The sequence below is a fragment of the Neltuma alba genome, unplaced genomic scaffold (assembly GCF_004799145.2).
Source record: "Neltuma alba isolate B1F8T4 unplaced genomic scaffold, ASM479914v2 tig00000505_pilon, whole genome shotgun sequence".
In the NCBI taxonomy this organism is placed as follows: domain Eukaryota; kingdom Viridiplantae; phylum Streptophyta; class Magnoliopsida; order Fabales; family Fabaceae; genus Neltuma; species Neltuma alba.
The window spans coordinates 1,772-29,221 of NW_021632075.1; the positions used below are offsets into that span (position 1 = coordinate 1,772).

The 27,450-nt window shown below is 36.5% G+C and overlaps 1 protein-coding gene across 1 annotated transcript; it reads left to right on the plus strand.

Annotated features, from left to right (window-relative positions):
* The first annotated feature begins 9,515 nt into the window (after window positions 1-9,515).
* LOC114739896 (ATP-dependent DNA helicase pif1-like) lies at window positions 9,516-10,670 on the plus strand. Its single transcript, XM_028928001.1, has one exon. It carries the CDS (start codon window positions 9,516-9,518, stop codon window positions 10,668-10,670), a length of 1,155 nt encoding a protein of 384 aa, XP_028783834.1.
* The last annotated feature ends 16,780 nt before the right edge of the window (window positions 10,671-27,450 follow it).

The following is a 27,450-nucleotide window of genomic DNA, read 5'->3' on the forward strand; positions in this document are numbered from 1 at the left end:
CAAAGGTTCTCCTTTGAAGGTTCTGTGGTATCTTCCAATAATACCATGATTTAAGCGTCTATTTGCTAATGCCACAGATGCAAAGAACTTGAGATGGCATTTCATGAGAAAATATGTGATGGAAAGCTTCGTCACCCGTGCAGATTCTCCTCAATGGAAAACAATAGATCAAAATTTCCTTAATTTGGTGGCGAGCCAAGAAACCTTCGGCTAGGGCTTTTACGGATGGAATTAACCCATATGGTAATCTTAGTAGCACACACAGTGCTTGGCCAGTGCTCCTCGTAATTTACAACTTGCCTCCTTGGTTATGTATGAAAGAAAGTATATCATGCTATCTTTATGATCTCGGGGCCAAAACAACCGGGAAACGATATCGATGTGTATTTGGCACCTTTGATTGAGGATCTGAAGAAATTATGGGAGGAAGGTGTTGATGTGTTTGATGCATATAAACAAGAGACCTTCAATTTACGTGCCATGATCTTCACCACGATAAATGACTTTCCAGCATATGGAAATTTGTCAGGATACAGTGTTAAGGGGCATAAAGCATGCCCAATATGCGAAGAAGGCACCCACTATATGCAACTTAAACATGGCAGGAAGACAGTATACCTTGGTCACAGAAGGTTTCTTAGTCGGTATCACCCTTACCGTAGATTGAAAAAGGCATTTAATGGCTCACAAGAATATGAAATGGCTTCAAGACCATTAACTGGAGAAGAAGTTTATCAGCGGGTGGAGGGAATTAATGTGGTCTTTGGTAAGAAGAAGAAGAAGACTGCCGATGAGAGAAATATATGGAAAAAAAATATCTGTCTTTTTTGATCTTCCATATTGGCAAAGTCTTGATGTGAGGCATAGTCTAGATGTGATGCATGTGGAGAAGAATGTATGTGAGAGCCTTGTTGGTACACTTTTGCATATAAGTGGAAAGACTAAAGATGGAATCAATACAAGACGAGACTTAGTCAAATTGAAATAAGAAATGTCCTTCACCCATAAGAAAGAGATGGTAAGAGGGCTTATTTACATCTAGCTGCACACACATTATCAAAAGAAGAGAAAAGAAGTTTCTGTGGTTTTGTCAATAGTATTAAGGTGCCACAAGGTTATTCTTCTAATTTAAGCAAACTTGTTTCAATGCAAGATTTGAAGATAACGGGAATGAAGTCTCATGATTGTCATGTGTTGATGCAACAATTACTTCCACTTGCTATTCGAGGAATTATGAAAACCGATGTGAGAAATACTATTACAAGACTTTGTATGTTTTTTAGTGCCATTTGCAGCAAAGTCATTGATCTTGCTGAGTTGGATGAATTAGAAAATGAAGGTTATGTGATCCTCTCTCAATTGGAAATGCATTTTCCTCCATCATTTTTTGATATTATGGTCCACTTGATAGCTCATCTTGTGCGAGAGATAAGACTTTGTGGCCCTGTGTGTTTAAGATGGATGTACCCTTTTGAGAGATACATGAAAATCCTAAAAGGGTACTCTAAGAATCCTTATCGGCCTGAGGCATCAATTGTTGAGAGATATGTAGCTGAGGAGGCAGTTGAGTTTTGTAACGCATATCTTGATAGGGTAAAGGCAGTTGGTCTTCCTCAATCTCGACATGATCAGGGGAGAAGAAGCAAGGGAACACGGGGTGTCATAGTGAGGTCTATGTCAAGAGAAGTTGTAATGTAGGCACATCTATTCATTTTAAACAACACGGATGAAGTTTTGCCTTACTTAAATGCTCACAAGAATATGCTGAGGAACTTGAATCCAAGAAAGAGTGATATGCAACTAGCTAATGAACATAATAAGTCATTTGCAGAGTGGTTCAAGCGAGAAGTGTTAAAAGATGGCAATTCTTCTGAGACAATACAGAGGCTAGCTGCAGGGCCTTCTTTTGAGGTTTTGTGTTGGGGTGGATATGATATAAATGGTTATTCTTTTTACACAAAAACCCAAGACGATAAGAGTACTATATAGAATAGTGGGGTGATGTAGTAGCGGAAGCCATACATTTTGCTAGTTCTAAAGACAGAAACCCAATGTTGGCGGCAATGTCCTATTATGGAATAATAGAAGAGATATGGGAGGTTAGTTATACCAAGTTTAAAGTTCCAGTCTTCAAATGTAAGTGGGTTAATAGTAATGCTGTGCAAGTGGATGAAGAATTTGGATTTGTTTTGGTCGATCTTGAGAGGTTTGGATATGGAGACGAGCCATTTATTTTGGCAAGTCAAGCAAAACAAGTGTTCTTCGTTCCCGATCTAGCAAAAAAGAAATTGTCTATCATGCTTCAAGGTAAAAGGCAAGGAGTTGGTGGAGATGATGGTGACTTAGAGCTTAATCTTGATGAAACCCCGCCTTTCATAGCTACTCGACCTAAAGCAATTGAATTAGATTTGGTAGATGATGACTATGCTGTTAGAGATGATCATTGTGAAGGAATTTGGGAGGATAATCGTTGTAAGGCTTAAATGAATTATTTGATTTTTTTTGCTAAATATACTTAATAATATAATGTTTTATATTAACTTGATATTTCTTATTCTTACATTTATTAATTCGTTGTTCTTTAAACAGGAAATGGACAGATCCGGTCAATAGGGTTCTGGTGACGACAGCTCTTTTACTAGCCGGAGAAAGGGTAGAGGGCCAACCTGTATGAGGCATTTAGATTTACGTGATGAGAGCACACAGCCTATGAGGATTACAGTGGAGTTTGATGATGATCTGAAGCCTATAGGAAAGGCTAGGTTCAATTTACTAGTTGTGTGGGTTATGTCACACGCAGTAAGATTGCCATTGACATTCCTAGCTGGAAGAAGGTGGACAAAGATTTGAAGAAAAACATTTGGGAGGATATATTGGTATATTGTGCATTGTTTTCTCTACTTGTTTCAATTATAGTTGCTTATTTACTTTATAACTTTATGCTATTATTGTATTGCAGCTGACATTTGATATTCCTACCACTGAGTAAATGAGAGGCCGTCTGTTTAAGCAACTTGATGAACGGTGGAGGGATTTTAAGGCCACGCTTACAAAACATTATATTCGTGGAAAAGAAAGGGTAAGCATCCCAAGGAACAATATTTATTTATTAGTGATGAGGCATGAGAGAGTTTTGTGAAGCAACGTGAAGACCCTGCATTTCAGGTTTGGTTTCTTCAAACTTAATTTTTAATCAGGTCATATTTTATTTAACTAAACTAACTTTGTCGAATTTGTTTCATTGTCATAGGCATTGAGTCAGAAGAACAAATAAATATCTGAGCAGAATGTATACCCACATACCATGTCTCATGCAGGGTATGGTGGGTTGGAAAGAAGTATGATGGAGGAACAGATGAAGAATGCACAGATGGCTGCTGCTTCAGATCCTACTGGCTACATTCCACCTATTGAGCGTCCTTCTCACCAAGAAAAATGGAAGGTGGCGAGGATTAAAAAGGGTCAATACATTACTCCACAGTCTACTACTGTTGCTGAGAGGATTGTAAGTAATATTTAAGAATTATGCTTCATTAATTGTTTTTTTCAATTATCTTAAATTGAATTTGTTGCTTTAATGATACAGGATACACTTGAGGAGCAATTATCTCAAGGTACATTCATCCCTCAAGGATGGATGGATATCTTGGCCACTGCTATTGGAAACGCTGACCATCCCGGAAGAGTTAGAGGGACCCCTAAAGGGATTGGTATTAAAGAATTTTTTGGCTCTACTTCACGAAGAAGCACTAGATCATCCTCCGCTAACATGGTATCTAAAGAGGAGCTCGACCAACGACTACAGGAAGAAACAGAGAGAGTTCAAGCTGAGCTAAGTCAACAACACATGGCAGAGATGCAAAAGATATGTGACGAATTCGATGCTAAGTTTCAACAGACTCTGATGATGATGGGTACGAGCGGATTCTAGATGCCCTGAGTATCTGAACCTTTCCAGGTAATAATCACACATCTTTTTAAATCTTCTAAAGATTCATTTGATCCATTTAAACTTATTTAATGTTCCTTAACTAATTTCATATTATGTTTCAAGGTTCACCTGTGATAAAAAGCGAAAAGGGCAGTAATAATCAGACATAGCAACTGACAGTGTCTGACCCTGACCCTGTCGAAGACAATGGGATGCCATGTTCTCTCTATGTGGATTATGAAAATTCACCTGTTCATGTTGCTAGTGGTCAAGTATTCATGGGCACAACAATTCACGGCAACAAAATTCCGAGCAATCAAGCAAGGGTGACAGTGGAGAGAATTGTTCATGGTCAAGGGGGTATACCAGTGCCCAATCCTACTGATGAGGTTCGACTCTTGGCCCAAGCTAAAGGACATTTCATTTTGTGGCCAAAGAGACTTATTGCAAAACCAATGGTGAAGAAGGCGGCAGCGAAGAAGGCCACAATGAGCGCATCATCAGATCTTGTACTCTTGCCTCTTCCTGGTGATGTTGCGCTTATGTATTCCAGTTTGGAGGTTCTTCATTCCATGGTGCTAAACATAGAAAAGCCTGTGACTTTCAAGATGCCGTTGGGGATTGTGGGTTCAGATATAACATACGACTTCACCATTGACAAGAGGGACCTCGTTCAGTTCCTCAACTTTGAGGAGCTTGATATAGTCTTCATGCATCTTGCTATTTTATAAGTTACAATATCATTTTCTTATTACACATTATACTTCATGCATGTCCTAATGTTTTTTACTTGAACAACAGGCACTTTAATCAAATCTGTCAAAACGGAGGACTTGAAGGAACATATGGCTTTAAGTGTCCTCAAAGGGTGTAGAAAGAATTTAATACTGTGGAAGCAAGGTCAATCTACATCATGACCACAATGACTCAGACCAGAAAGCCAATATATTTTGCACCTTACGTGGAAGGGTAAGTGTATTATTGTATTTGAGATATACAAGTTGTATGTGTCGGGTTATAATTAACATGGTTTGTCTTTTGTAGTTATCATTAGACTCTAATTGTTTGTGCCCCTTTTGACAACAAAGTTTACTGGTTCGATTCACTCTGTGGAAGTCCATCCGAAGAAACCAAAGATGTCATTGACACGTTAGTTTATATTTATATATTTATTACTTGTGAAGTTTATAAAAACATGCTCTAATATCATTTTCTCTTATACTATTGATAGGGCTTTTCATACTTTTAATGTTGTGGCGATTAAACAAAATAGACAAGCACCAACATGGATTCTTCCAAAGGTATATGTTGTTTTGAACTAACTTTTAAACATTTTTGGATGAATTAAAGTTAATGTTTATAATCAATAATGTCTAATATTCAATTTTATATCTTATTTTCTTAGTACCGTTGTCAACAAGGACATGTTGAATGTGGATATTATGTCATCCGCTACATGAATGACATAATTGAGACAGGAACGACTGAGAAATTAGACGAGGTAAAAATGAGTTACGTTGTATGGCGTTCTTCAATTCATTTCACATTTTTAACTAAGTTTACTATGTTATTTTTGATTAACAGATATTTCAAAATACTGCGCCATATCTCATGGATAACATCAACTTGATGAGGGACACTTTGTTAACAACATTGGTACAAACTATTGAAATTTAGCTTTCAAATAGTTAGGTCATTTCTCAAAAAATTTATTGTTAGATGTTTTCTCTCGGTTCCCTCTTATATGTACATGTTCATGATTTCTATTGTACAAAGAAGTAGTTACTTCTATTTCAGAATTGTTGGTCCTAGCCAATACGTGTTCTTTGGTCTTAATTAACCCCTTAGTTCTATTGGTCGGTTTCCCTATTTTCGCATTGTGTAAAAGAAATTTCAATGCTGTATATATATGAACTAGCTAATTGATCTTGTTCTACGTATTCTACACTGCCTACATTTATTTGGAACTGTAAACTACAGAGTGGTAAAAATGAAAATCCAGCAGAATTTAAAAAAAAAATATTTTTAACGGCGATATTTATAACCGCCGTTAAAAGCATTTTCCACGACGGTTGAGACAAAAAACCACTGTTGAAAGTAAAATTTCAACGGCGATTTTTTGTTTAACCGTCGTGGAAATATTAATTTCCACGGTGGTTTACTAAGAATCGCCGTGGAAAATTGAGTTTCCACGGTGGTTTTTTGTTTAACCGCCGTGGAAAATCAATTTTCCACGGCGGTTCTAAAATGCCGTGTTTTCTTTACCTTTCAACGTCACCTTTATCAACTTCACCTTCAAAACCACAGTGAAAAGCCTTTTTTCTGGTAGTGTATAGTGGAGATGACAACCTTTAGGACTTGTTTTTCAATGGTTTTCCTTGTTTGGGACCTCATTGTAATTCTCCCTTTAAATAAGCTAGAATTATGTTGTTTGGAATTTATCTTATTGATGTTTATAATTGTGTTGATTAGATATTTTATTGTAGAATATGATAATAAAGGTGATCCTGTTCATAAGTGTAAGCATTGTGGGGCAATGTTCTGGTATAATGAAAGAGTTAAAAAGGATAATAAGAAAAGAATAGCAAACAATTTTTCTTTATGTTGCATGCAAGGGAAGGTTGTTCTTCCTGCTATAAAAGCACCGCTGCTTGTGTTACATGATTTTTTCTTCAACAAAAACTCTATGCATTCAAGGAACTTCTATTCAAATATAAGGCAATATAACAATATGTTTTCATTCACCTCAATGGGAGGTAAAATTGATCACTCTAACAATTACGGTGGAGGGCCATACACTTTTTCTTTGTTTAGGATGAATTATCATAATATAGGGAGTTTGTTACCAACTGAAGGTACTAGACTTGTATACTCTCAGCTATATATATGATAGAGAGAACGAAGTCACCAATAGGATTTTTGCTATCAGCTAATATACTAGATCTTTTTTTGTTTCTTGCTCAATATAGTATGGAGTATTTAATTTATTAACTCTCAATTAATTTTGCAGCAAACATGAGAAGAATTTCGTGTTAGATCCTTTGATTGTTCATGGAATAAAAGTGATGCTTGATGAAGTCAATCCTTTTGTACAACAATATCGGTATGCAGCATCATCTTTACAAAGCAAAGGAAATGCCAATTTGAGGTTGTGCTTAATTAGCACAAGGCAACATGATGGTAGAACTTACAATTTGCCTACAACTTCTGAAGTTGCTACATTAATTGTTGGTGATATAGATATGAATTTTAACATTAGAGACATCATAGTAGAAGAACAGTCTGGAACTCCTAAAAGAATAAATGAACTGCATGCTTCCTATTTGCCTCTTCAATATCCTCTATTATTTCCCTATGGGGAAGATGGCTATAGAGATGATATTAAGCATCGAGAAGAGACATTATTTGTTACAAAGACAAGAAAGAGGCTTAGCATAAGAGAGTTCTTTGCTTATAGAGTAATGAGTAGGGAGGATGAAATTTCAGTTATCTTACATGCTTGTAGGTTATTGCAACAATTTATTGTTGATGGCTATACAATGATAGAATCTCAGAGATTATTATAGGTGAGAACTTATCAAAAGGAACTCAGGATGGATCTATACAAGGGATTGTCTGATTATGTTATTAGAGGAGAAACGATTGCATCTTTAACTAGGAAGCGAATAATTCTACCATCGTCATTTACGTGGAGCAAGATATATGCTTCAAAATTATCTAGATGCTATGGCTATATGTCGCTGGGTTGGATATCCTAATATCTTTTTAATGTTCACATGCAATCCAGCTTGGCCAGAGATCAGAAGATACTGCAAACTCTACAACTTACAACCATTTGATAGACCAGACATTCTTCCAAGAGTCTTTAGGATGAAGTTGCAATCTCTTCTAAAGACAATTAAGAAACAAAAGATATTTGGAACAATACGTGCAGATTTGTGGCTTCATCTCATATTTGCTTATGATGTATAGCAAATTATGTTCCTTTGAATAATTTATAATTAAACTAATTTATTATTATGTATCAACAATTGTTTAATTTTTTTTCAGAGGTTTATACTATTAGTTCCAAAAATATGGCGTTCCACATGCTTACATCCTTCTGTTCCTAGAGCCCAATGAGAAGATCTCCTCTCCTTAACGGATTGATGAAGTTATATCTGCAGAAATACCTGACTAAAAGTCCTCGCCTATCTTGAATGACTTGGTTAAAAAATATATGATCCATGTTCCTTATGGGATGAGCAATCCAAAATCACCATGCATGAAAGAGAAGTGATGTAGTAAATACTTCCCGAAAAAGTTCACTCAACAAACAACCTTGGATGATGATGGTTACCTACTTATCAAAGAAGAGACGATGGCAAAACAATCGAGGTGAAAGGTATTCATTTAGATAATCGTTTTGTTGTGCCTTATAATCCTATCCTGCTACAAAAGTTTCAGGCACATATAAACGTTGAGAAATGCAACCAATCTACTTCGATTAAGTATCTATTTAAGTATATAAGTAAGGGTAATGATAGGGTTGTTGCTGGTATTTTTGACAACAATGGCAAGAAAGATTTGCAAAGCTTAGTTGATGAAGTTCAAGAATATTATAATTGCTGATATATATCTACATGTAAGGCTTCTTAGCAAATTTTTGGATTTGAGATACACCATAGATACCCTTCTGTTGAAAGGCTTTGTTTTCATTTGCCTGGTCAGCAGTTTATAATTTATTCTAATAGTGATGATGTTGCTGAATTACTGGATAAACCTAGGGTTAATGAATCTCAATTTTTGGCATGGATGAAAATTAATGTTGATGACACATTTGCCGCCACATTAACATATGTGGAATTTCCAAATTGTAATGTTTACCAAAGAAATAAATGTATGTGGAAAAAAAGGGAGAAAGGATTCGCAGTTGGGAGGATTACTCATGTCTCGCCATTAGCAGGAGAGTTGTACTACCTTCAAATTTTGCTTACAAAAGTTAGGGATCCAAAATTTTTTGAAGACATAAGAACTGTTAATGGTGTTATCTATCTAACTTTCAGAGCTGCCTGTTTTGCTCTTAGGCTACTAGATGATGATGCTGAGTATATACATGCCATTCAAGAGGCTGTTTGGGCCTCATGGACTATATTAAGGAAGTTGTTTGTCACTATACTATTATGTTGCTACTTGCATCGCCTTGAGAATGTGTGGAAAGAATGCTCCGTATTACTCTGTGAAGATTTATTGTATATTCCTCGTAACGATCAAAACTTCCAAGGTATGCATATTATATCTTTTTGCACTTAATTTTTTTGTTTCATTGTAATGATTGTTGTCATATGGTATAGCAGGTTTGAACATTCCTTTGACTGATAAGAAGCAGCTTGCATTAAAGGAGATTGATTCTTTGCTTCGTCAAAATGGAAAGAGCCTTCAAGACTATCCCTCGTTGCCATTACCAAGTGAATTAACCTTAATTGATGTCTCTAACAAGCTTATCTTGCGAGAACTAAATTATGATCGAGTTGCTCTCTAATTAGAGGCAGACAAGTTGTTTTGTTTACTAAATAAGGAACAAAGAAGCATCTTTGATAAGGTGATGTCTTCCATTACTGATAGTAAGGGAGGATTCTTTTTCGTTTACGGATATGGTGGCACTGGGAAGACTTTTCTTTGGAATGCATTAACTTCATCATTATGTGCAAAGGGTGATATTATACCCACTGTCGCATCAAGTGGCATTGCTGTAACATTATTACCTTCAGGGAGGACAGCTCATTCAAGATTTGCAATTCCTATCCAAATTTCTGAGACTTCAATGTGCTCAATTAGTCAAAATTCATGTTTAGGTCAACTCATTCAATGCACAAAGCTTATTATTTGGGACGAAGCACTTATAGTTCAGCGTTATTGCATTGAAGCATTTGATCGTTCATTAAGAGATATCATGCATTGTAATTTACTGTTTGGAGGAAAATGTATTCTAATGGATGGGGACTTCCGTCAAATACTACTAGTGATTCCAAAAGGGACAAGGGCTTTTGTTGTTGATGCATACATAAGTTCTTCCTATCTATGGGATAGTTGTACAATTTTCACCTTAACAAAGAACATGAGATTAACATGTTCTGACTCAACAAGTGATTATCACGAGATTGAATGGTTTTCTAAGTGGCTGCTAGACGTTGGAGATGGAAAATTAGGTGAACCTAATGAAGGTCCCACTGAGATAGAAGTACCTGATAAGTTGTTAGTTCGTAATTCTGATGATCCGGTTAAGTCAATAGTCGAGGCAACTTACAGTGATATATTGGAAAATATAGGATCAAATGCATATTTGAATGATAGAGCAATTCTAGCACCTACAATTCAGATGGTTGACCAAATAAATCAGTACATGTGCTCTTTGTTGCTAGGTGAAACACATGAGTACTTGAGTTGTGATTCTGTTTGCCAAGCATCTAATGATAGTGACAGCTTTGACAATCTTTACACCACTGAGTTCCTCAACACAATTAATAGCTCTGGTTTGCCACCACACAAATTATCACTAAAAGTAGGGGTACCAATTATGTTGTTGAGGAACATAGATCAAGCAGAAGGTCTATGCAATGGTACTCGTCTTCGCATCACAAAGTTGGGAAAAACAATTATTGAAGCAGTAACATTGAATGGATCTAAACCAAATCAGAAAGTTTTGATACATAGGATGGACATGAATCCGTCAGAAAGTAGATGGCCCTTTCGAATGTGAAGAAGACAATTTCCTATAATTTTGTCTTTTGCGATGACAATAAACAAAAGTCAAGGGCAATCATTGCAACATGTTGGTTTATATTTAGAGAAGCCTATATTCACGCATGGGCAATTATATGTTGCATTATCTAGAGTCAACTCCCTGGATGGTCTTAAAATTCTCATCCCTCCCAATGGCAATAGAGGAAAGAGAACAACGGCTAATGTGGTATATAGAGAAGTGTTTAGGAATGTTTAAAGGTTGATTAGTTCTACGTTTGGATTAAATTTTTGGTTGTTGTATTAATGTTTTTTGCAGGACGAAATGAGTTTAAATGCATGAGATTTTAATATTAAGTAAATGGTTGTTGTTGATGGGTACTTGGTAGAGTTTATTTTGCAAGTGATGCTTGCCGCGCATCGCGTGGGGGAAGGTGAAGCTAGTTTTATTCGTAATACTAGCTTCTATAGAGAGAAACTCCCGCCATGTTCTTGATAGGCTAAATCAAAGTACTCATAATCATATCTACTACTTAATCAAATTTAAAAATTGTTAGGTCAAAATTATAAAAAGACTGTTCCATAAGCATATTCTGCATCCAAATGAAATTAAAACTGAAAATAAACTCTATTCCTATTTGTCTGCGGTTAAAAGTTAGACTCTTAATAACAATTTTAATTATAATCATAAAAAATCCTTGTAGAATTTTTTTTAAGTAATATATAATATGGTATTCCCTTTGGTCCTTATTATAAGACACCTTTTAGAAGAAATTTTTAGTCCTTTTCATAAGACATTGTAATAGTTTCAATGAGCATTGAATATATTTTTCACATATATACCTATATTTAATAAGGATAGTGAGAGAGTTAATATGATATTGGAATTTAATGTAATTTATGAGGGTCATAGTGAAAATTATATGAAGTTTATGACAAATTTAGTGTTTTTAACTATTTTTATTAGTAGTATGAATTAGTTGGCAATCACTATAGTCTCTTACCAATAATCTTCCTGCCCTTTGTTACTTACTATAAAAGGTGTCATTGGGGCGGTTTTGAATTAATATTAATTTGTTTCGTATTATCTACAAATTAAATTAATTCTCCATATATATATTTACAAAAAAAAAAGTTTAACGAAGCTTCATGAGTCATTAGATCAAAAATTTTATTGGAGTCAATAGCTTTCCTCCATGAAACTTGAAAAAACGCCCCTCTAAACTTCCATTATTCCTCCTTCCGTCAATTAGGGATGACAAGATATAAAGACTTTTATATGAAATTCTTGCTACCTCCAATCTTTAATATAAGAGCTAATTGACTAATTTGAGTAAATTAAGAATATTATTTAAATTAGTTATTTGTAATAAATAGGTGTTGTCTTTCTTAAAATACTATTGCTAATCATGTGTATAAGCTAGAACTGTTGATGAAAACTTTCACATGTGTAAACTACTATAAGGATTATCTTGAAAAAATAGATAAATATGAGAAACAAAATGGATATTAGGATATTATATGTAGGACCAAATTAAATATTAAACTTGCTCTTCTATTAGGACAAGAGGTAGTGCTATATTTTATTTGACTACAAGCATTTGATATTCGCTTCCAGCACCAAATGTCTTGGGGTCCTAGTAAGTTTAATATTTCTTTTCCTGGCTAATTAGATCATTCAAATGAGTATGAAAGGAACAAGCAAATGGAAAAATGATAGTAATATACTCTTAAAAATGCTAAATGACAAATAAGTGGAGCTAAATTTCAAAATACTAAAGAAGACCTTGTACTACTAACAAAAAAATAAAGGAAAAAAGATTACCGACATAATTCATTAGCAAGGGAATTTTTTCCCACTAATAGGGCTAGATTATGTCACTAATTTAGTTTTTTTTAATTAACTTTAAAAATGCATGGAACCTCTTAGAAGTTACCATTTGGCCCCTCCACTAGCTGCCACCTCATCATTACTGCAGAATGAGGAATACTTGATGCTAAATCTTTGGCAGTTATAACAACAAACCGTCAAATATAGTGTCTCAGGAGAAACCTTGACAGTTTTAATAAGAACCGTCAAGTTTCATTCGAAAATACTTGACGGCTTTTCAAAAACCATCAAATTTTATGCAACAATACTTGACGGTTATATTATAACAGTCAAGTATTTTTGAGGTAAACTTGACAGTTTCTCCTTAAACCGTCAATTTTTATAATACTTGATGGTTTTTCATCATAACTGTCAAATATTATTCTAAAATACTTGACAATTATGAAGAAAAACCATCAAGTGTTATGTTTTAAAACCCCCTTCTCTATTCATTCCGCTCTACCGGGTTCAAAATTTCTAATGCCCCCTTTCTAAACTGCCATACTCGCCTTATTTTCAGCCCTTCCCTTTTGTTTTTATTGATCGTCCTCCATCATCGTCCCTCTCTGTGTCCTCTTTTATCACTGCGGTGTCCTCCTGCATCGTCGTTGTCGTGCATTGTTCTCCAGATTTGACAGCTTCAGGTTGGTCCTCCTTCATTACTCACTCCCCTTATTTCCTTTAGTGCTTCCTTCAAAATGATTGTAGTTGAAAGAGGATGATAGGATGATGTTAGGACCATTCACAATGCGTAGGAAAAAAGATCAATAGAGTAGGGAAATGACTTATTTATTGATATTTGATTCACTCTTACACACGAAAAATGGAGTGAATGTTACAACCACGATTAACAAACCCAGAAAATACTAAGCAACGCTAGAAAGGAAAATACACTCAAACCACTTTATGGCTAGTATTTGAGAGACCAGGACCCTCTCCTCACGAAAACCACTCATATCCCCAAAATGATTCCCCCCTCCTGGTTTAGCAATAATTTTTACTCCATTGTAGTTTTTCTGTTCAGCCGAATGGGTTTTTTCGCATTTTGATCAGTTTTTGGGTTTAGGGTCTTTCCAATTTCTGTTTTAGCCATAAATTGTTTGCTAAATCATTGAAATTGCTAATGTTTCAATTTTTGTTTCTGTAATTGAAATTGATTGAGGCTGTATGTTTTATGTTTTTGAATGTTAATTAATTTGTATATTGTTATATATTGAAATTGCCTGACTGCTAGTTTTTTGCTTAATTAATACTTCATTTGAAGTTAAATAGAAGGCATAAAGTTTGGGGAATGCTAAGTTATAAGCCGTTATACTGTCAAATTTTTTTCAAATGGAATAGTACATCAGTAGTAGTAGAATATTTTTCAAACTGAAGTGAAAGTGAATTTTTGTTGAATTACTAGTTGCTAACAGCTAGAATTACTAGTTGTTAACAAGTAGAATTAAAGAGGGATAAATGTGATCAATAGTTCCTCATGTATTGACTTCCTATTTTTGTTTAATTCTCATAATATCTTTGAGTTGCTGATCACATTTTCCTCTAAATGATTCATCTTAGTTGGGGACTATGGGTAAGGAATGGATGTCTAGCAATCGTCTATCAAAGGACTATTAGGATAGGGTAGAAGATTTTATTAAGTCTGCGATTGAGCATGCCGATGATTGCAATAGGATTATTTGCCCCTATCTTAAGTGTTACCTTCTGAAGTGGGTTTCGCCATCCGATTGTGAGGCCACTTAATTATCAATGGAATCGATCAAAGTTACAAGTGTTGGATAAAGCATGGAGAGACAAGAGATGTGAGTAATAGTAGTCGAGGGCATAGTGAAAGCTGTAGATCATCTAATCTTAACATGACTACATGTGAAGATGACCATCTTGAGGAGATGACAAATGCGATTGAACAGGAACTTGACGATTGTCCTGAAATGTTTGACAGATTGAAGTGTGATGCTGAGACATCTCTATATAAAGGTTGTACCAATTTCACAAAATTGCCTGCGGTGTTGAAACTATATAATTTGAAAGCAAGAAATGGGTGAAGCAACACAAGCTTCACAAAACTACTATTTCTTGTTAAACAAATGCTACCGAAAGAAAACGAGCTTCCAAGCTAAACGTATGACACAAAGCAAGTGTTGCGCTCTGTTGGCCTCAGCTATGAGAAGATACATGCTTGCCCCAACGATTGTATTTTGTTTAGGAAAGAGTATAAGTCACTAACTAAGTGTCCTAAGTATAATGCATCATGCTACCAAGAGAATGAGAAGAGCCCGAAGAAGGTATTATGGTATTTTCCCATTATGCCAAGATTCAGACGTTTGTATAGTGATGTAGAAGCTATGAGAAATTTAAGGTGGCATGCGGATGAAAGGGTTAAAGATGGCATGCTTCACCATCCTACTGATTCTCCAGAATGGACGAAGTTTGATATTGAGTATTTTGAATTCGGGGAAGAAGATAGAAATCTACGCCTTGTATTAGCCACTGACGGGATGAACCCATATGGGATGCAAAGCAGCACCTATAGCACATAGCCAGTGATTTTGTTTATATATAACCTTCCTTCATGGCTATACATGAAACGCAAGTATTCAATGATGTCTATGATAATCTCTGGGCCAAAGCAACCGGGAAATGACATAGATATATATCTAGCTCCATTAATTGAAGACTTCAAAGTATTGTGGGAGAATGGAGTTGATGTATATGATGCATATAAGGAAGAAACATTCAAGTTGAGAGCTATGTTGTTTGACACAATTAACGACTTTCCTATGTATGGTAATCTCTTAGGGTATAGCATTAAAGGGCAACTTGGTTGTCCCATTTGTGAAGAGAGCACAGATTCCGTAAGGTTGAAGCAAGGAATGAAAAATTCATATATAAGACATCGTAGATGGTTGTATCGTGATCATCCTTACCAGCAATTCAAAAAATATTTTAATAGTAATTCAAAAGAAGGTAAGGCACCTACACCATTGATTGGGGAGGATGTATTTCAAAAGGTGAAGTGAATTTGGAAAACCTCTTGCGAAGCATGTTGGGACAAGTGGGTGGAAGAAGAGGTCTATTTTCTTTATACTACCGTATTCGATAACCCTGAATGTAAGACATTTTCTTGATGCTATGCATATTGAAAAAAACGTATGTAAAACTCTATTTGGCACATTACTCCATATTCCTAGGAAGGCTAAAGATGGCATAAATGCCAGGCTAGACATGGTTGAGATGGGGATAAGGGAGGAATTGACACTAGAGGATAAGGGAACTTGTATATTTCTTCGTCCGGCAGCTCACACGCTTTCTAGAAAAGAGAAAAGTAGCTTTTGTGAGTTTCTTGCTTCAGTAAAAGTGCCAGAAGGTTACTCTTCTAATATTAGCAACCTTGTTTCAATGAAAGATTTGAAGTTAAAAGGTTTAAAATCTCATGACTGCCATGTCTTAATGGAAAACTTTATTCTAGTGGCAATACAGGCTATTTTACCTGACAAGGTGTGAGTTACAATCATGAAGTTATATTTCTTCTTTAAGTCTCTTTACAGCAAAGTGATTAATCCCAGTAAATTGCCAAGATTGCAAACCCGAATCATAGTTACGTTATGTGAACTTGAAATGTATTTTCCTCTAGCCTTTTTTGACATCATGGTCCATTTAACCGTCCACTTAGTTAGAGAGGTCCAACTGTGTGGCCCAGTGAGATGGATGTACCTAGTTGAGCGTTACATGAAAATATTGAAAGGTTATGTGAAAAATCAAAGTCGGCCAAAGGGTTGTATCGCAGAACGATATATTTGTGAAGAGGCCACTGAATTTTGTACCTATTACTTAAAAAATGCAAGTGATATTGGGGTTCTAATGTCTCGTCATGAGGGAAGGACGGATGGAGAAGGGATTATGGGAAAGAAAGTTGTAACTATTTTAAACCAACAGTGGGAGCAGGCACATCTATATGTATTGTACAACTCTGAAGAGATTGAGGACTATGTAGATGAGCATATTGATGAGTTAAAGAGGAATAATCCCAATAAACTTGAAGGTTGGTATACCAAAATAAACAATAAACAATTTACAGCATGGTTGAGAGAGCAGGTGCATGGCAAGCATAATAGTGATCCTAATTCTGTTTCAAAGAAATTAAAGTTGTTGGCAGATGGACTGAGCAAACATATGATTTCTTTCACAAGCTACTTTATCAATAGGTTCACTTTTTATACTAAAGAGCAAGATGATCGGAGTAAACAGCAAAATAGTGGCGTAACTCTTGTAGCTAATACCATGCATATATCAAGTGCCAAAGATAAAAATCCTATCTATGCACGTATGTCATTGAAAGAGAGCCTTTTCTTGTCATTCGCTTAGAGGTTCTCATTCAAAAATTATCCAAGCTATGCAGTAGTGCAAACTCGGGTCGTTCTCTTTTGGGAGCCTAAATTAGATGTCTAAGTTAGATTAATGCTATGCAGAGTAATGAAAAAGGGGTTTTTGGTGTTTTTATCCATTAATGAAATGCTAAAACTAAATGCAATTAATTCAAATCTAAGTGACTATGTTTTTGGATTTTTCTAGATAGTAGTAATGAAGTGAAGTTAATGATATGTAATCTCTTGAATATAGCTTTGAAGCAATCATAGTTCAAAATAAGTATGGGAGTAGAAATCACCAAGTTTTCTAAATGAAAAACCTTAAAGAACTCTTTAAGTCTAGGATCTTAATCAATGGTACCCATTTCATAAGATCCTATTAAGCTCACTTAGTGTGCGTATTAAGATTAATTAATGCACTAGGTTAAATGCAAGCCCAGATCAACTCAACAATCTCACATTACCATGCAAGACAGAGGGTATCAAAAGAGTTGCATAAAAACATACATGTAACCACATGTATTGAAGCTCAAATTCAACACTAATAATCCAATACACAAGACAATCATCCAGAATTGATTACAACCATAATCAGAATAGTTCAGCCCAAATTTACAAATCCTAAGACCTAGAAATTCATAAACAAGGAACTAGAACTTATAGATGAAGCTAACTCCCCTTTGAAGCTTTGTGAACTCATGCTTCTTCCACCATATTCAAGAGTTGAGAAGCTTAGCTAGTCATAACTCTTGAATCAACTCCAACCAGATATTGTTCTTCAGCCATGGTAGCAGCAGATGGAAGAAATGGAAATGGGATTAGGGTTTCTGAGGTGAAATGAGAGAAGAGGATGAAAGATACGTAGGTGGTGGCTGAATGATTGTCCTCTCCAGTCATCATACCCAAAATAGGGTTTCTAACCCGAAACTTACGTGCATGGGTCGGTTTTTGGGGATGGGCAGGTCAAAATTTCCCGAAATGGTCGGGTTTGGAATTTGCTGCTTCGAGAGGTTCGCAGCGGCGAATAATAGGTTCGCCGCGGCGAAACATGGCAGAGACCTGTCTTCGCAGAAGGGTTTTCGCCGCGGCGAAGTGGGATGTTGGCCGCGGCGAACATAGGCAGAGGGTCTTCTCTTGCTTCTTTTGCCTTGAGTTCTTCAATTCTGGCCCCAAATCTTTAGTGTCCTACAATAAAAAGTAACAAATTGAAGTATCAATTGTCCTAGAAGTTAATTGAATCCAATTAACAACCAATTATGACAATTTAATCCTCAAAATGACACTAACTTAAAGTAAGAACCATAAATCTCAGTTAAGCACAATTTTCATTAAAAAGGACCAGAAAGTATGACAAAAATCATGGATAATGATATGAAAAGAAATTAATATTTTGAGCTCAATCAAATTCCCCCACACTTAGACCTTTGTACTCCTGGACAAAGGCAATACAAAACTGAAGCAAGAGAATAGTATTGATACAAATGGGAACCCCTATGAATTCAAAGTAAGAAAGCAGTAGTGCCATTAATCCAACTCTTTAAATAAGCATCCATAGTGATCTAGGTTAATGAGAAGGGATTAAAGTAGAGTACAATCAATACAATGGGAATGAGCAAAAGAGAAAACACTCAAGATATAAATTGTTTCACTCTACTCACCAAGTTGGGGTGATTTTCTCTCAAATCCACTTAATCAACCACTTTGCCATAAGCTTGTTGCAATCCTAGTTCTCCACTTCTAATGCATGAATACAATAATCAAGAGGACTCTTAAGGTTATGATGATGGAAAGGGCTAAATGAAATAAGATAAGGTGAAAAGATATGAAATGATTAAGCACCAAGCATCTTAGAAAAGGTTTCCAACTACTATTTACTCTATTTCTCTAAAAGCACAACTTTGTTCTTCAAACCACCAATGAATTGCCTTGTTTGAACATTTTATTCTATTGGTACCATTTTATTTTGATCTTTCTTTCTTTGGCTTTTCTCAAGCACTTTCTTCTATTTCTTTGCCTTTTTCTATTTCTCTTTTCTCTGTTTTTTTTTTCTTTTGGCAATTCAAAACCCAAGAAGACAAAGTTTAACACATCATGAATGTAATAGTAAAGATGTTGGAAACTTGAATGTATAATGCATCTCTTGGCACTTAAGAAAAGATGAAGGCTCAAATGGTTAGCAATGGATAAAATCATGTGGGTTTGTGTTTGGAATATAAGGGTTTAGAAAAGAATGCCTCTATCATGCTCATCACATTAATGCAACTAAGTCTTGATTAAGAATTAGAACAAGTTCTAGAAAGTGGAAAATGTAAGTGGATGCAACTCACTGTGAATGAAAATTAGGCTTAAAGAATCTTCCAACAAGGCTAAATCTCAAATGCTCATGCACAAAGATTAATTGTACTCCAAATTAATCACAATGCATTAACCCAATCAATATAAAAGCAAGCTTGAAGAATTGTGACCAATGAAACTAAAACAATCAACTTTGAACAAATAGCAATTCTCATGAGTATCAATACAAGTTCAAAAACATTTACCAAAGTCCAAGAATACACAAATTCAAGTGTAAGTTACTTGAAGCAAAATTTTCAAAAATTTTAACTCAAAAATCTTCTAATTATGTTCGAAAATCAATCAAAATTTTGAAAATTTTTAGAAAACCAGATTTTTCATTCATTCACAGAAAAACACAACACAATTATTGAATATCAATCCCTTGGTTCCCTCCCCCACACTTGAACAAAGCATTGTCCACAATGCTTGACCAAGTAGACAATTAAGCACAAAGGAAGAAAGGAAGAAGACAAGAACATAGAGGGGAAAAATTAATAAAAAAAAAAAACTATAAGCTAAAACTAAACTACTTTTTTCTACTGGTAAGCTCCTTCCCTCACACTTATCTCACTAACTCATGCAACAATCTAATCAATCAAAACAAAGCAAAACATGGTAAACAAGATAGGTAAAGGAAAGAAGCGACCTGAGGTGTCATGGAGGCTGATAGCTCTCCTTAAAGAAACGAAGGCGCTCCTTTTTGACTTGGAAGAACCGGCCTTCAGCATCCTTTATCACAACCTTCCTACGCTGGCATGTTGACTGAACTTCAAAAGGTCCAATCCATTTGGCCCTTCTCTCAGCCTTTGGAGTCTGATAAGTGGACAGTAGACCCCATACCTCAGTACCAGCTTTAATCTTCACAGCCTCCTCAGGGGTTGATAGAAAAGGGTCTTCATAGACTAGATCAATGACCTTGTAGTGGTCAATGGAGAGAGGAGGGAAAGTGGCAGAAGGTTTCTTCATTTTCTTCTTCTCCTTAAAATAGAGCTTGAAAGATGTAGGCTCTTTGCTCTTTTCCTCAGAATCCACTTTCTTTCTATCAATAAGAGCAGCCACCATCTCCTGATAGGTTGTCTCAGTTGAGGGTGTAGAGATGGTAGGGTGGATAATAATTGGAACTGTAACAGGTCCATGCACAGTATTCAGGGCACGCAGCTCCCTAAAAAGGTTGAAATATTTCTTTTCCTTGGAAGTCTTTTCAGCTCTACTAACACCTGTAACATCATCAAAAACAAAGCCTTTCTCGAGCTTATGAGGGTTAGTAGAAGACTTCGCAAATGCAACATCAGTAATAACATAATCAGATGGAGTGGAAAGGGTGTAATCTGACTGATGAACAGCAGAACAGTCCACGTCACTACCATTTAAAAGGGAGGGGGAAGCAGAATCAAAAATAGGGGATGAAACATGCATCTCATTAACATTATCAAGCTTATCTATGAACAACCCATCAATAACATTAACATCACACATAGAATAGTCTTCATGCGGTTGTTTCATTTGTTCATACATATTAAAATATGCAAATTTATCCCCAACAGACATAGTGATAGAACCCTTTTGCATGTCAATATTGGTATTAGAAGTTCGCAGAAAGGGTCTACCCAAAATCAGAGTTCCATCCCCACCTTGTTCATTAGGCATATCCAAAACATAGAAGTCAGCAGGAATAACTAAATCTTTCACCTTCACAAGAATATCCTCTAAGAAGCCATGTGGATACCTCACAGTCCTATCAGCTAACTGAAGCATCATGGTGGTAGGTTTGAGGTTTTTGATTTGTAAAGACTCATACATTGATTTAGGCATAACATTAATTGCAGCACCTAAATCAAGTAAAGCTTTAGGAATGGTTGTCCTACCCACAGTACAATGTATAGTAAAGGAACCGGGGTCTTGACACTTAATTGGGAGTTGTGGTTTAAACAAGGCAGAAACACTCGAGGGTAATTGAACTCTTTCATTAGGTTTAAACTTCCTCTTATTTGTGCACAACTCTTTCAAAAATTTAGCATACTTAGGGATCTTCTTAATCAGTTCAAGCAAGGGTATATTAACTTCAACTTTTCTAAATGTCTCAAGCAACTCATTATCTTGTTTTTCATTAGCAATTTTCATGCTCTTTAAGTAAGAGTGAGGAAAAGGGAGTTCATTGAGATTTACCTCCTTACCTTCATTGCTTAAGGTTCCATTAGTGCTTGTCTCTTGTTGCTTCTTGCGCTCCTTGCTTTTGTGCTCTTTAGTGGACTCCTTTTTGAGTAGCTTCATTTCTTTAGAGCTTTCAGACCTCTTGGGTGGATTCTCAACCTCAATCTCTCCATCCACCTCTTCATCATCACTTAAGCCTTGAATAGGTCCAACTTTCTTTCCACTTCGTAGACATATGGCATTCACAGACTTAGGATTAATGACAGTGTTGGAAGGCATAGTTCCTGAATTCTTAGCTTGTTGGTCACTTATATTATTAGATAATTGAGTGACATAAGAACTGAGGTTGTTGGTCCTGGTTTCCATTTGCTCCATCTTACTTTCAATAGAGGCAAATCTTGCTTCAGACCTAACTTCATTCTTTGAGATATTATCATTCATCACTTGAATGCCTTTGAGAATTTGACCAAGCTTATCATCATCTCTAGCATATTGCTCTTGAGGAACCATGGCTCTAGAAGTACTCCCCTTGAAGTTATTATTGTTGTCCCCATTGCTCCATCTGAAATTTGGATTAGCCTTCCATCCTTCATTGTAGGTGTTAGAGTAGGGATTCCATTTTGGATCATGGTTTGGTCTCCCATGAAAGACAGCAGACACCTCTTCAAGAGTGTTAGGGCATAAGCTGCTACATGCTTAACAGACCCACAAGTGTCACAGCTTGGAGCAACTAAAGCTTGAGAAGTGGAAGAAGTCCTTTGAACACTCAAATTCTTCAATTCAGCAGTGATCAAAGACAATTGAGATGTCACTTGGCTTCCCAAAGAATCTACTTTTGATTCCAAAGCGTCCATTCTTCTACTGTGCACCGAAGCAACTCCCATCTCATGGACTCCTCTTATCTCTCACCCCATGTTGTTGATGATTCAGGGCCATCTTCTTTATCAAATCCCAAGCCTCTGCAGCAGTAGAGTCTATTAAAGATCCTCCTGATGCAGCATCCAACATACCCTTCTCTTGGTTCTTCAACCCATCATAGAAGTACTGCACCAGTTGCTCATCCGGAATTTGATGATGTGGGCATCTTGAAAGTAGGTCCTGAAATCTATTCCAGTAATCATAGAGGGATTCATCGTAGTCTTGCTTGGCAGAATAAATCTCCTTCCTCATTGATGAAGTACGAGAAGCCGGAAAGTATTTCTCCAAAAATGCCTTCCTTAAGTTCCCCCAGCTATGGTATGCATCAGCTACATGTCTTGGAAGGCTCATATACCATTCCCTAGCCTTGCCTTCCAAGGATAGATGAAAAACCTTCCATAGCACTTGGTCTAACGATGCTCCCACAGGCTTCATACTCTGACAAATCATGGAAAGAGATTGCAAATGGAGGTATGGGTCTTCTCCTGTCAAGCCATGAAATTTAGGAAGAGAGTTAATCAATAAACCCTTAATCTCAAAATTAACTTCAAAATTTGGACATGCAGCAGTAAATGGGTCAAAGTTAACATCAGATGTGGTGGCTTCCCTAATTGTTCTTCTTCTAGGGTTCCCATTATTTTCTCCCACTCTCTCTTGCTCACCATTTCCTCCATTGCCTCCATTTCTTACTTGGTTGGCATTGGGGTTAGGATGAGGTTGGTTTTGTGGTAAATCAGCCATTATCTCTTGGTCAGTAGGTTCACTCTCACTACTGGATAGGCTAGATTCCACTGAAATATTCTCTTGCTCGATCACCAACTCACTTGTCCCTCCGACTCTTTTCTCTCTTCTTATCTCTGTGAGTCTTCTCTCAATCTCAGGGTTATAGGGCACAAGCTTGGTTTTTCGTGGCATGCAAAATAAGTATCACAAGAGAAAAAGTAACAAAATTGACTTGCAGCACACAAAGTCAAATAAAAGTATGCAATGTGATGGATGCAAGTGTAAGGTGTGAGTATGAAAGTATATGGATGAGTATTAGTATGTATGGGTGAGTATGAGTATGTATGGGTGGGGTATGAGTAAGTATGCACAGATAAAGAAGCTGAATGCAAGTGTTAAAAACTTTCAGAGAAGTTGGCCGCGGCGAAATTAGGGGTTCGCCGCGGCGAAAGTTTGCAGAGAAGACCAGATGTCTGATTGTCGGGAGTTGGCCGCGGCGAAAACAGGGGTTGGCCGCGGCGAAAGTGTCCCGAGAGAAATTCCTTCGGTTTTTCAAAGAGTTGGCCGCGGCGAAATAACAGGTTGGCCGCGGCGAAAGTATCCCGAGGGAATTTCTTCAGTAATTCGAAAAGTTGGCCGCGGCGAAAGGTAATGTTGGCCGCGGCGAAAGTGGGCAGTATGCTTATCAGACACTGGACTTCACTGATGCAACGTGAGAAATGCTGAAAATCAAGAAAATCAGTATATTTGTTTGTATTTCCAAAAATTTTGATGCTATGCAAGATGAAAACCTATACTATGAACAAATATGCAACTAAACTACCCTAAATGCTACCCATAAAGATCAAAAACCTCAAAAGTCAATCAAATAGCACAAGCTAACCTAGAGAACCAATTTCTTGGCTCCCCGGCAACGGCGCCACTTGAAAGAGAGCCTTTTCTTGTCGTTCGCTTAGAGGTTCTCGCTCAAAAATTATCCAAGCTATGCAGTAGTGCAAACTCGGGTCGTTCTCTTTTGGGAGCCTAAATTAGATGTCTAAGTTAGATTAATGCTATGCAGAGTAATGAAAAAGGGGTTTTTGGTGTTTTTATCCATTAATGAAATGCTAAAACTAAATGCAATTAATTCAAATCTAAGTGACTATGTTTTTGGATTTTTCTAGATAGTAGTAATGAAGTGAAGTTAATGATATGTAATCTCTTGAATATAGCTTTGAAGCAATCATAGTTCAAAATAAGTATGGGAGTAGAAATCACCAAGTTTTCTAAATGAAAAACCTTAAAGAACTCTTTAAGTCTAGGATCTTAATCAATGGTACCCATTTCATAAGATCCTATTAAGCTCACTTAGTGTGTGTATTAAGATTAATTAATGCACTTGGTTAAATGCAAGCCCAGATCAACTCAACAATCACACATTACCATGCAAGACAGAGGGTATCAAAAGAGTTGCATAAAAACATACATGTAACCACATGTATTGAAGCTCAAATTCAACACTAATAATCCAATACACAAGACAATCATCCAGAATTGATTACAACCATAATCAGAATAGTTCAGCCCAAATTTACAAATCCTAAGACCTAGAAATTCATAAACAAGGAACTAGAACTTATAGATGAAGCTAACTCCCCTTTGAAGCTTTGTGAACTCATGCTTCTTCCACCATATTCAAGAGTTGAGAAGCTTAGCTAGTCATAACTCTTGAATCAACTCCAACCAGATATTGTTCTTCAGCCATGGTAGCAGCAGATGGAAGAAATGGAAATGGGATTAGGGTTTCTGAGGTGAAATGAGAGAAGAGGATGAAAGATACGTAGGTGGTGGCTGAATGATTGTCCTCTCCAGTCATCATACCCAAAATAGGGTTTCTAACCCGAAACTTACGTGCATGGGTCGGTTTTTGGGGATGGGCAGGTCAAAATTTCCCGAAATGGTCGGGTTTGGAATTTGCTGCTTCGAGAGGTTCGCAGCGGCGAATAATAGGTTCGCCGCGGCGAAACATGGCAGAGACCTGTCTTCGCAGAAGGGTTTTCGCCGCGGCGAAGTGGGATGTTGGCCGCGGCGAACATAGGCAGAGGGTCTTCTCTTGCTTCTTTTGCCTTGAGTTCTTCAATTCTGGCCCCAAATCTTTAGTGTCCTACAATAAAAAGTAACAAATTGAAGTATCAATTGTCCTAGAAGTTAATTGAATCCAATTAACAACCAATTATGACAATTTAATCCTCAAAATGACACTAACTTAAAGTAAGAACCATAAATCTCAGTTAAGCACAATTTTCATTAAAAAGGACCAGAAAGTATGACAAAAATCATGGATAATGATATGAAAAGAAATTAATATTTTGAGCTCAATCAGTCATACTTTGGAGTGATTGAGGATATTTGGGAGTTGGATTACATTGAATTTAGAGTTCTAGTATTTGGTTAGAAGTAGGTGGACAATAATAATGCATTGAGAATTGATGACTTAGGGTTCATACAATTAAATTTGAATAAGAAAGGATACAAGGAACAACCATTCATTTTGGCTTCTTAGGCTACACAAGTGTTTTATGTCCCTAACCTGGCTACTAAAGGATGGTTTATTGTTTTGTTGACTAATAAAATGAATATTGAAGAGACGGGGTATGAAGACAATGCAGTTGAAGATGATCCATTTCAAGGGACATCACTTGAATCTTATTTAAATAAAGATCAATCCATGTACATCAAGCACAATCACAATGACAGAATATGGATTTCAAAGAGGGGGAAAGTGTTTCGTAAGAAGATCAAAACAATTCAAACCAAGAAGAATATACAAAAACCTAAGAGTAGAAAAAGGAAAAGATCTACTTAAACATGCACGTAAATTCTCTTATTATTTTCTTTAATTCTTTTATTTGTTTTAATTTTGTTTAAGTCAATTTCATCATTAATGACTTTATTTTCATATAATGGGTTTTGATTCATTTTGTTTAATTAAATTTCATTGCAAATGGTAGACGATAGCGGATCTAGCACCGATAATCCATCTTAGTCGAGAAATGCCTCTGACCAGGAGAGACAATTACAAGACGAGACAACATGCATACAGAGGGACCTTTGTGTCATGCAAGAGTTTGTGAAAGCTTGAATGGAAGGAAAGAAATTTTCCGTACAGTGGAATAAGAAAAAATAAGCTATACGGTCAAATAAATTTATCAGCTATATTGGGGCAGTGGCACAAAGCACTGTGCCCATTACAGTGCAGTACTGAAGGAGGGTTGATCGTTCAGTGTGAGATGCTATTTGGACAGATGTATCGGTAATATATTATAACAACTCAAATTTTATTTTCTTACAAGCTGCGACACTAATGTGTTGTTTTATATGTTTTGTAGTCTGCATTTGATATAGATGAGAGTAGGAAGAAGTTTGTGGAGGGGAAGGTTGGGAGGGCACTATGCTCTTTTTGATACTTTATGACACACAAGTACTTGAAGGATCCTTCCACAGCCGACGAGTCTGAGGTTCCTAGCTTGACATGGGCCTTGGTCAAACCAGAGGATTAGGCTGCTTTTGTGACGTCACGTCATGATAGTCAACTTCGAGTAATAATCCTTACTGTTTTTGATATTAAATAGTCCATTTTGTTTAATCTATATACTGTTTAATTATGAATCTACTTTGTTTTTGTAGGAATTAAGTGCCCAAAATAAGGAAAGGATAAAGAAGAATGAATATCCCTATCGAAAGGGATGCTTGGGTTATACGGGCCTCGAGCAAGAGGTGACTCAGAAGGAGGGATCAGATGTCATTGTATCCCATCAGATGCTATAGGCATTGGCCAGGCAAAATAAAGATGGCCAAATTGATAATCCTCGTGTTAAGAAGGTCGTGGACAGGATTGTGAGTATTATTCTAAATTAAATAATCCTCACGTTATTGTCAAATATCCTTAAGTATGAATAACTATGTCAATGTTTGTTGCACAGGAGAGTTTGTCCCAGGAAGTTTCACAGGGAGCATATTCTGCAGATGACCAAGATATATTGAGGAGGGCATTGGGGACTCTTGACCATCCTAGTCTTCTTAGAGGCGTCAGTTATGGAGTCACCAAGATGGATTATTTTGGGTACCAACCAAAGCCCTCTTTATTGTGCATGCCTTCCTCTGCTGAGTTTATGGAGCAGAAGGAAGAAACATGCTGGTTAAAGGAGCAAGTTAAAGCACTCCTAATTGATCAGTTGATCAAGAATCAAGCACCACAGCCAGCTCCGAATGTTAGTCCAAGTGGCAAAGACAGCTGCACATTCCCCTTGCTACCTGAGGTATAATACTTGTGTTTATACAATTACATTCAATTATTTATATATCTAGCTAACTTGTCTCCTATGTTAAATCAGGGTGAAGTGGACATTCAGTGTATGACAAATAGCCCTAAACATCACGGGTCCTATGTTCAA

What these genes read in the sequence shown, in the direction of transcription:
- LOC114739896 (XM_028928001.1), top strand. Translation starts at nt 9,516, where the DNA reads ATGTCTTCCATTACTGATAGTAAGGGAGGATTCTTTTTCGTTTACGGA.